Source organism: Anguilla rostrata, chromosome 18 (assembly GCF_018555375.3).
Source record: "Anguilla rostrata isolate EN2019 chromosome 18, ASM1855537v3, whole genome shotgun sequence".
Lineage (NCBI taxonomy): Eukaryota > Metazoa > Chordata > Actinopteri > Anguilliformes > Anguillidae > Anguilla > Anguilla rostrata.
This window is the reverse complement of record NC_057950.1, coordinates 5,879,246-5,890,503: the sequence shown is the minus strand read 5'-3', so window position 1 is coordinate 5,890,503 and position 11,258 is coordinate 5,879,246. Positions and strand designations below refer to the sequence as shown.

Here is an 11,258-nt window from a genome sequence, read left to right as displayed (position 1 = left end):
CACACACACACACATGCACATACACACACACACACACACACACACACGCACAGACCCACACACACACACACACACGCACGGACCCACACACACACACACACACACGCACGGACCCACACACACACACAGACACGCACACACACACGCACACACAAAAATCACACACATGCACGGACACACACAGACACGCACACACACACACACACACACAGGAGCATACAGTTAGCCCTGCACACCCCTGTCCCAGCACACGTGTGTGCTCTGCTAGGACTGGTCCCAAAATGGCACAACTGTCCTCGGACAGCTTCCCATGGTGCGGCTTCCTCTGTGGAAATCCTCCATTACCCCACCCCTCCCTCATACTTCTGCGTTTGTTTGCAGTCCTGCGGCTTCCCTTCCTGTTCTGTGGGTCCCTGTTGGTCACAGCTGCTTCACGCTGACCACAGTCTGGGATTCGTGCGCAATTCAAACGGAATTTTTTTACTGCTGAGTCAAGTGGTCACTCAGGCCTGTATTTAATCGACGTTTTTCCTCTAACTTTGACGGGCAGGTGCGCTTTTTTTCTTCACAAACTCAGTTTGGTGAGCTAGCGTTAGCGAATGTTCGACTCGCCGCGTCGCGTACGCAAAGAATAAAAGGAACTGTCGTTTTCAACTGTCAGTCAAAGTTCAGGACAAATGTTTGAATACTGTCCTCAGTCTTTCGTGTTATTGTCGAAACGGCTCAGTATATGCGTGCAGGGCATTCTGCAGTGTGTGTGATTGTACGTGTACAGCATGTGTCCATGTTAGAATCTCTGGTTGTAAATGATACAGAGTGGTCTGTGCACTGGGATGTTTGTTTGAGTTGCCGACCCGGCGGAGGTTATGCAATCCTTCCTAAATATTTTCATGGCAATATTTCACCATGCTTTGAATGAATGTGGCCTGCTTGCTAGCCATCTGTGCAGTTTGACTCAGTCACATTACAGCACTGTTGACTCACCCCGATTTCGTTTACTCTGTTTACTCAGAAATAAGCGGGTGGTCCTCAATGTGAGTCCTTGCTGACTGCACCCGAACTGACGACACCATACGTGGAACACCACTGTCTGCCATACAAGCTCCTCCCTGAATTATGACATCACACCCAGAATACCACAGTGTCCAGTATAAAGCCTTGAATTACGGTGAGCTCACCTAGAGATACTCACTGTCTGCAGCACAGGCTCCTCCCTGAATTATGACATCACATCCAGAATACCACAGTGTCCAGTATAAAGCCTTGAATTACGGTGAGCTCACCTAGAGATACTCACTGTCTGCAGCACAGGCTCCTCCCTGAATTATGACATCACAATAGTCTCCAGGAAACAGAACTAAACCTGTCAGCAGCCAGACGGCCAGGACCACCTCTCCATTCCGGTGCAGTGATCCGTTCCCCCCGAAACTGCCCCGTCGCGCCCCAGTTCCACACGGTCCCGGCGGTGAAAGAATGATTTGTCCCGTCGCTCCCCGAAGCCCCCCGTTCCCACGGCTACCTGCTGATTGATGGGCTTTAGTCCCCCCCTCCCCCCGTAGGGGGTCCCTCGCTAACCTGCTCCAGGTTGAAAAGGCAACACATTCCAGCCGAAAAGAGAAACGGCAGGGCAGCGGGGTCACGGGGGGTCGCGACGGAGCGAAGCGAGGGATCCGGTCACTACCCACGCGGACTGAGGGGGACGGGGGGGACGGATTTAGCGGTCGTGGCGCGGTCGCGGGTGCGCCTGAGAAGCCGTCCGGCGCGACGCGGAAGCCTCCGGCACCGTGACCCCGGGGTTCTGAGCCGGAGACGCGCGGGCGGGCGCTGTCATCGACGCCGGCCCCAAAGGGTTCGACGCCGCGGAAATCGGGACGACTCCAAACGGGGGGGAGAGGAAGGCCTGAGATGGTGCGTGTGGCTCAGAGGCGTGGGTGGGGGGGGTGAGGGGATGGGGAGGGGGGGGTAAACATTGTTTTTGGCTGGCCTCCCACGCCGCTGACGCAGCGACCGCGCGGAGCGCAGGCCGGAGCCTGTGTTTATCTCGGCGGGAGGACCGGTCGTTACGCCGCGCGCTCTATAAAACACGCTCCGTGTGACGCTCCGGGGCCGGCCGGGTCGGCTGCGATTGGCTGCGTTTCTCTAACAGGAAGACCCCCGGCCCCCGGCCCCCCAGCCCCCTGGCCCTCGGCCCCCCGGCCCCCTGGCCCCCTGGCCCCCGGCCCAAGGGCCCCAGGCCTCGGCGAGGAGTCGCGGCCCACAGGGAGAGCGGACGTGCGCCTACAGGAAGCCGCGTCTCGGGGGACAGAATTCCTCGCGGTTCCAGCCCCCTTTTTTTACACCACGCCCGGGGGGGGGTCGCCGAACGCGAAAAACACACAAGGCCCTGCGGTCAGCCTGCCCCATTGTGCAAGAGCCCTGGCCCAATTGACCCCCCCCCCCCCCCCCACTCCACCCCACCCCACCCCATCCCATCCCCGTGCCGAGCCAATACAAACACTGATGGGCTCTGGAGAACCGGTTGGGTGTGTGTGGGGGGGGGGGTTTGGTTTAAGATAGCTGGGGCCAGGATGGCATCAGGGCGTTCCCCCAGGCGAAGTAAAACAAGCTGATGGGATCAGAATGTGTCAGGGGCGAGAGTGGAGCCGGATTACAGTTATTTGGTCTTTGGGGGTTTGAGATTTAGGAGGAGCAAGTAAAGGACACACAGCTACCGAGGGCAATCTTTCCGGGATCCACAAGCGAGGTGGAGCAATGGGCCTCAGAAGTCCTGTTGTCATTCCCTTTTCGTTACCGTTTTCAGGACTTAAAAAACGAACGGCCCGTCTATGGGAGAAATGAATGCCGTTTTCCTAATTCCTTCAAAATAATTTATGACATTAGGACATTTTTTTATATATGAAAAAAAGTACACTTTTTACCATTTTTTTTAAATCTAAAAAAAATTTTCAGTAATTTTGAAAAGAGAATTGCTAACGGCTATCGTAATCGCGACCCGTCGCACTATTACGACATCACACACAGCTACCGTTCACACGAGTAAGCTTGCTGTTACCTGTCGGGGTAATAAATGGATCCAGTGCCATTTAAGAGAATATTGTGTCCGGAGAAAAGCGTCCAAGTTTCAAACGCCAGTTTAAATCACCGACTGTGTCAGGGATGGTCATGTGATACCCCCATTCATTTTCTCCATCGAGAAATCGCGCTTTTATCCGGAAATCCGCTACGTCGGACTTCTGAGGCCCGCTTGCAGCCACAGCCAGTGACATCATCATTGTGCGACTACCTGGGTCTGAGCACACACGGTCGGCGTTATGATAATCTGATTGGTGGCGCTGCATGTACAGAGAGGGGGGCGGGGCCTCTCCACGCCCCGCACAGATGGGTTTTAGAACCTGTGTCGCGTTGGCACGGCGACAGCCAGCCTGGCATCCAACCCAACTGCATGAAAAAAATATTTGTGATGATGTGCGTTGGAACTCTGCTCAATATTTATATTTTCAAACGGACAAATAAAAACCTCCGCTGTTCAGTTCCGCTGCAGTCGAGCACTGTTTACACGCGACTCCAGGCGATAAAATGCAGCGATAAACATCTCCGTTCATTTCCCGGGTTATTTTGACAAACAGAGTGCATCGAGGTCATTGCCTCTGCAAGCACACGAATCAATGGCTTGCGAAACACACCTATAAAAACTCCCCAACGAAGACCCAACAGGCCTTCAGAACAGCACAGGAGAGACGAACCCTGGTCCAGGAGATCCGCAGGGGCTGCTGGCTTTCATTGGGCCTCAGCACTTGATCATTGATCAATTAAAGCCGTTGATTATGCAGTAAACTCATCATATATTTAAATTTAGAAAACAAACAGCAGGCCTAGTAGCTCTCCAAGATCAGGGTCAGCTAGCCCTGGCCTATAAGTAGAGTATTTTCTTGAAACACTGGACTCCTGCTGTCTATAACTGGGTAGTCTGATTAAAGACCGTCCATTGCTTATCCAAGACTGTAGGTGCATAAGACAGTGACCTAATTGGCCAGAGTGCAGACCGGTCTGATTGGAAGACTCCATGCCCCGCTGATGTCATAGAAAGACATGGAAAGCGACACTATGTGTCTCTTTAGCCGCAACGGCCGTCTACTCGCTGCTGATTGGCTCCTGCTGCCCGGGAGGAAGGAAGCGTCTGGCGGGCTTCCACGGCCTCGGGCGTCCTGGCAACCCTTTCCCACGCGGGCCGCACACAGACAGGACGCCGTCGCCGACCCCCGGCCCTCCTCGGGACCGCAAGGCGACACTACTGCTGCTGACCCCCCCCCCCCCACCCGCTTCCTGACAGGTGACATCACAATGCGGGTGGCCATGGCGATGGTGTTTTCCACAGATTCTGGTTCAATTGTGGAAATGCTGAGAGAGGCAGACAGTGCAGGCCCCAAAGGTTGTGTGTGTCCTCTCTGTATGTCCTCCCTCTCCCTCCCCTTTGCTCACCAGCGACTGTTTTGGATCTAAATTCTTAGTGTGGAGTTGATCAGAGATGCTGAATCTTTTCCTTGAGGGTGAATGCTTTTTCTACTGCGATAAATGGAAAAAGGCAAGGAAATATAAAAGCTCCATTCTTATTTCTTGTTGGGGTCCAAACTAAGGCTGTGCCTATTGCTGGGCTGAAGTGCGTTTGGCTTTATTTTATTTATTTATTTATTTATTTTGCATTCCTGAGGCCACACTTTGTTGCTGGGTACATGCTACATCTGGCAAGCACAACAAGCTCTCCATTATGCGGTTGTTGTTTCTCGGTGTGTTTAAGCAAAGCCACATTTTATCATTCTATTCACAGTGTTTCAGCTCTTCGGGGGGGGGGGGGGGGGGGAACCAGCACTGCTCCAGTTTGTGTTGATCCAGATACAAAAAAAAACAACGGCATAAATGTGGAGTCTGTTCGGAGTTCGCCGATGACCCAGAAATCGAATTTGGCGCGGACATTTTTTTTTTTTGTTTTTAGCTTTTCAGCGCTTTCCAACAGTTAGTGTAGTGCACAAGCTAACATGAGAGATGCTAAAACAAGCAGCTAAGGGTGGAGTAAGGTTGCCTTTCTGCTCCACCCCTGGCTCTGAGTCTCTGTCCCTGACATGGGAGCGGAGACGGAGAGGTTTCGATGGGACAGTGTTTCCGGGCCCCTAACGGTTCCTGCGTGGAGTTTCCCCGCTGGTTCGAGCTCCTCCTGTCCGGGTTGAGGAGGGCTCCTCAGAGGAACTGGGATGGTCTCGTTCATCTGGCTGCAGAGATGGCCGCCAGGATCGGAAGGCCGAGGCACGAACGACTGTTTAGGAAATCGCCCTGTCCCCTATCCGACTGCCAAAAACCCAGTAAGAGTGCCTGACATCACTAATTAGAATAGCTGGTTGCTTCCACCCCTCCCCTCCCCCCCCCCACCCCCAAACTGCCCCTCTCCATTTCCTGTCCTTCTCCGGTCACTTCCTCTCCAATGCTCTCGTCTCCATGGCAGCAAGCCAGGCCTTAGGTTCCAGAATGACTCAGGAAAGGTTCTGACTCCGCCCCCCGGCTACTGTGTGTGGACACCTGGCTCGGCTCCCGAAGGACAGGCCAACGCGCCTCACCCCCAGGGCCGACGCTCAGACCGCCATTTTCCCACAACTACCGCCATGTCCCTCGAAAACCCTTCCTGCCTGTCGCCGTTTCACCTGTGCCCCCCACCCCCGCCCCCCCTCCACGCTCTCGGTGGGGTCCCACTCAGACATTCCGCGTTCCGCACCAGCTGCCTGGCCGGCTGCCCGCTCAAGCAGCCAATCACAAACCAGCAAATCCCGCCACCCCCACCCCCAAAGGACCCAACCTGCTGCACCTGTGACCTCATAGCACCCCCCCAGTCAAAACTGAAACTGAAAAAAGTTACAAAAACACTACCTCGCGTACACCGGGGAAATCTGCTCTCCATTACAGTAATGGTGGTGACACAGAAACCTACTCCCCCCCCCATGAGCAAAAGATGTTTAAAAAAACGCTGAACTGGGTCGATTGAGAGAACTAATCGTGGCTTGTTCTCCGGAGTTCTCCTCTGGGGAGAGCTTTTATCTGAGGATCAGCCTGGTAGCGCCGCAATTTGGGGTGTAATGCGCGCATCTGGGTTAAAACAATTTGTCCCCGGTAACTGCGAGCGAGATCGGAGATCGGGCCGTGCCAGGAGTTTAGGAGTTTAGGGTCCGCGTCCCGGCACAGGAAATCCGAAAACCTGCCAATGTTTTCCGCCAATTACCACAAAATTGGGTACTGATTCCTGCTTGGAAGAAAATTTTTCTGTGTACGCTTACGGTCCAACACTTGGGATTGCGGAGGACGCGATGCCAAAAACATCAGGAAAAGTACGCTGAGTGTGTGTGTGTGTGTGTGTGTTCGTGTGTGGTGTTTATGTATGTAGTCGAGAGCACTGACGCTGGTTCATCTAAATGTTTACCAGAAAAGAAAATAAATCTCTGTTTGGTTTCTCGGCAGGTTGTCCCGATTATAGTAGACGGGGTAAAAGACATCAATGAAGTCTACATGACGTGCGCCGACGGAGTTTCGACATTGGGGAAACGGCTCGGATGACACGAGAAAGCGCTGGAGACATCGTACAAGTTACAGCTAAGCACACCAGTGTGTTCAAAGCTCCCCAGATCCACGTGCTGTCCTTATGTGCACAATGACAGTCAGAGACACCATCACCATCGAACATTTTTAAAGGGATTTATGAAAATTTGACCGACACGCAGTTGTAAGTGTAGTTCTGCACGTCCCGCTCTCTCTGCCCCCCCCCCACCCTCCCTCCCTCCCCCGCCCCCGCCCCCGTGAGTGTTTACTGTCTAGCGGTGGGGGGGCGTTGATGTAACCCTGTCGGGGCTGAAGTGCCGGACCTTCTTACAGCCAAATTGGGGGAAGTGGAGGACTCACCCCATGCGAGCTGGGTGGTGCGGCCTGGCCTCTCCGGTGGGGGGTGCCTCTTCTGGAACACCCTGAGGGGCGAAGGATGGCCCGTGGGCCTGTGGGTGGCGCGCGGGTCCCTCTGAGGGGGTCCTGTGAGCCAGCAGGTGGTGCTCCGGCCCCGTTAGGGGAGGCCCGTGGCCCTGAGGGTGGAGCGCGGGCCCCGTTTGGGGTGACCCGTGGTGTCCGTGCCCGTGCCCGGGGGTCCCGCTGCGACGGTGCGTCCCGAAAACCCCGGGGATGACGCGGTCCCAGCCGCCCTGCCCCGGGACGGTCCCCGGCTCGTCCTCCAGCCCGGGGTCCCGGGCCCTGATGTCGCCCCGCACCCCCAACGCCAGCCCGACCAGGATAACCAGGGTCCTCACAGCCATGCTCTACAGCCTCCTCCGTAGCTGCCAAAAAAAATCTGAGCCCTGCTTCGGGGCGGCTTTTTGTTTTAAGGAGCTGCTCCAGAGTGCGTCTGCAAACTCCCCGCCCCCCTCTCCGAAAACCTTCCTCTCCACATCCGAGAGTCCCCTCCCCCTCCCTTCCCCTTCTCTCCCCTCCCCTCCCCTCCTCTCCTCTCCTCTCCACTCCTCTCCTCTGGAAGGTTTCAAAGCCCTCCAACAATCATCGGAAACGACCCGCCCCCCGGGGCTGCCCCCCCCCCCCCACTGGAAAGGTCGTAGGCTCCTGGAACAATGCTCCAGTGGCCTGCTTTCCCCCCCCCCCCCCAGCCCCCTCGGACCCCCTTGGACCGGGGAGACGCTGGAGGTCTGGAGAGTCCGGTCGAGGAAGCCGTCCATTTCTCTTGGCAGGTCTCCGGAATTCTTATCGCCCTACCTCCCCACCCCCCTTGGCCCCCCCCACCCCCCCCCCCCCCAAGCCCTGTTTCCTCTCACACAGAGCTCAGGAAAGGGAAGCTGGTGAAGGGCAAGATTGGACGGGTTTGAAAGCGGGTCGAGGAGCTGCAGCCGCAGAGATAGGGGCGCCCGGCCAGGATTTCTGCGCCGATAGGAAAGAGCGCGGAGAATCATTCCTTCCCCCCACCCCCCCCACCCCCAAATCTGCTGCTCTTTTCAAGTCTCGAGTGGAGACCGGGGGGCGGGGGGGAGGGGGCGCTTTTGCGCTGGCAGGGGCATCGCGATGGGAAAGATACAGTCCGTGACGTCGGAAAACTCGTTGGGATGAGTCAGTGTTTGAAAGCATGTAGTTCCCTTTACCCATGTACCATGGGTTCTCTGCTATGGAGAAGAGTGCTCATATTTTTTTCCGTTCTGGACCGTACTGGTGTTTTTGCTGGTGACCCCTGGGGCAGACTGGTCATCTGTGGACATTTTGGGGGAGTTGGGGTGACTCAGACGGTTCGCTTTTTCTTTCCCATGGTCTTGCTCAAGTCGTCTGCCGCCATGTAATCTTTGCATCTGCTCTATCTCACAGACGATGTTACTTCACAACAGAAACCTACTGCCAGGTCTCTTATCTCCCCCTGATATCGGTTTTTAGAAACCGGCAAGGAAGAATGAGGACGGCCGTGAACTGCTGCTCTGTCAGGCTGAAATACTCTACATTACCCTCTCATCCACTGCCCCACCCCACCACCCCACCCCCCCACAGAGATGAGTCATAAGGACAGCCAGGGATGTCAGTTCTCATGACAGGAAAGACTCATGGATCATCGCAGCTCCTGCCACAGTTTGCAGAAACAAACTATTCCCGACTACCCATGTAAGCCCCTCCCCCCCCCCCATTCCGACCCCCCAGCCCCAGCCCCTGTGGACGCCTGGTCCTCAGCCATTTTGTCCAGGGGGGCCCTGCCGATCGCAGACGGTAGTAAGGGCCTCTTGACTGAGACAGAAACCCCCCCAGGGTGGATTAAAAGCTTAGGAGAACGCCAGGCGCTTTCCCCCAGACGACCAACAGGTGGCAGCACACTTACGCATAAGGAGCCTTTTGTTTTCAGGCTCTCCGTGGAGGCAGACCTCAGCCATTCTGCTTAGGCTGGACAATAACATTCCCCCCAACGAAGAGGAGAGGAGAGGAGAGGAGAGGAGAGGAGAGGGGGGAAAAAACACATTCCTCGTCATTCGAATAGTCTGGTGCCAAGGGTCTGGTGCACCACTTGAGTAGGCACTGTAAGCACCCTTCTATCTCTTTCTCTCTCTCTCTCTCTCTCTCTCTCTCTCTCTCTCTCTCTCTCTCTCCCTGCCTCCTCTCATTGTTTGTGATCGCATGCATGGGTGTGTGTATGTGCATCTGTGTATGTGTGTGTCTTCATCTGTTTCTACAGCGGTGGTTCTCAAAGTGGGGGGTATACCTCCTAGGGGGGTCCTCAGTGAGGGTTGAGGGGGGGGGGAATTCCATCAGGAACCAAAAATAAAATAACATCCAAGTTGTTGTGGGGGGTTCAAAAAATGTCCTCTTACCAAAAGGGGGGAGCCTGCCAAAAAAAGTTTGGGAACCGCTGGTTAGAGCACAGCCTGACCCTGAGACTCCATGACAGACGGAGCAGTGGAGTTCCTGCATGGCCACATACAGGCTCGCCTGCTGGAGACACAAAGCCAGCCTTTACACACAGCCATTCTTTGATCAGCCCCACCGAGGAAACCCAGGACACATCAAACAAGAGCTGGTCTCCGCGCTGCAGGAAGGATGCTGTGATTTTGGGGGGGGGGGGGGAATGGGGGCGGGGGGGGGCAGTTAAAGAACTACTTTAAAGCATGAATGCTGCAAATGTGGGCCTGGCCTTTAAATCGCAGGTTTGATTTAGTGCAGTTGGAGAAAAGGTCGTCAGCGGCAACCGGCCTGTCAGATATTTCTAAAGCCGTCAAGGGAATACGCACACTTCCTGCGTCGTGATGTATGCATTCGGGGGTCACTGGGAGTGGGGGGGTCAGGGGTCACGGGGTCATTGCTAGGGGGCCGACTGAGGCCAAGCTCAACATCAAAGCTCGGCCAGGGCAACTTCACTTTCTACTTTCTTGTACTTTCTTTTTCTGGATAAAAAATTACTGAACTTTTTTTGTTGTTGAATTTCCTGAAGATATCATCGGGGTGGTTAACAAGTATTTCTTTTTGGGAACAATGGGTCTCTCTGGAACTGATTAAGCACCTTGAGGCAGCCCCTGAAAAGCAGCCAGCGCCCTGGGGACCTGCGTGTAAGGGCCAGGCCCTTTCAGTCTGGGCTCGCGCACAGCTGGCCAAGGCATCGACGGCGCGGGCTAGCGTCCGGCCGCCAGAGCCGCCGCCGCTGCTACTGGTTTCTCTTGTCCCGCCCCGCAGCGCTCGGGTTTCGGGCGTCGCCGGGGCGCGAGCCGTCTCTCGGCAGCTCGTTGCCGGGGCGTGTCCGCGCAGCTGGCGTGCGGACAGAGTCCGCTCCCCCCCCCCGGCGATGACGGGCTGGGCCGCCCGCTCAGGTGGCGGGTCTCGAATGACACGGCCTTATCGGAACAATAAAGGGCTGATTGAAAAGAGGGTGATGAGGGAGGGAGAGAGAGAGAGACAGAGAGAGAGAGAGAGGGAGGTGGAGGGGGGAAGGGAAGGGGGGAGTGAGAGAGGAGGGATGGGGTGGGGGGTGGGGGTGGGGGGAAGGGAAGGGGGGGAGAGAGGAGGGATGGGGTGGGGGGGTGCGGGTGGGGGAGGCTGTCACATTGACGGAAGGTTCCAGAGTCACACGCGTGCCTGCCTTTGGCGGGCGAATGGGACGCTAGCTGATTGTGCTGATGTCATGGCCTGTCTCTGTGGTATTTATAACATGGCCGAAACATCGATTTTTTTCCCCCCCTTCATAGCCTTTTTTCATTCAGAGCGGCTGGAAGTGCTGCCCTAGCGTGTTCTGATTCTGGTGGATTGTGGGATTGACAGCAGATTTGTGCCGGGCACTAGTGAGGGACAGCCCCAGGGCGTTGTGGGTATTTGTGGCAGGATGGGGCAGCCGCCTTGGTATTGGTCTGCCTCAGGATAGACTGACATTCGTTCTTTAACGTAATGTCCTTTACGTGTTCTGTTCTTTTCTCCTATCTGTTTCTCTATATCCTTTTAAACTGGCGAACCGTGGAGATTAGCTTTTTACAGGCTCCTGCTGTCTTGTCCCTTCAGTCTCCTGGCTGTAAATCTCAATAAGAATAAATAAATAAAAAGAAGCACTGCATTCTGGGAAGGAGGAGCTGTTCTGGTGGAGAGCGGTGGTGCTCCCAATGAGATCGCCTACCCTGAAAATCACTGAATATTTTACGCCGCTCAGCCCGTCCCTGAACGCGTGAACACACCTTCCAGTCTATAAATGCGACTTCCTCCGGCGCGCCCCAGACGGA

At 55.5% G+C, this 11,258-nt stretch overlaps 1 protein-coding gene across 4 annotated transcripts in view; it reads right to left on the bottom strand.

Annotated features, from left to right (window-relative positions):
- The window catches only part of mmrn2a (multimerin 2a), a 21,271-nt gene extending 13,868 nt beyond the window's left edge, over window positions 1–7,403 (bottom strand). For all 4 annotated transcript variants that reach the window (XM_064317972.1, XM_064317975.1, XM_064317974.1 and 1 more), the window contains exon 1: window positions 6,937–7,403. In XM_064317972.1, coding sequence (XP_064174042.1) covers window positions 6,937–7,337 — 401 coding nt within the window. In that variant the 5' untranslated portion in view covers window positions 7,338–7,403. The remainder of the gene's footprint in view (window positions 1–6,936) is intronic.
- Window positions 7,404–11,258: the final 3,855 nt, after the last annotated feature.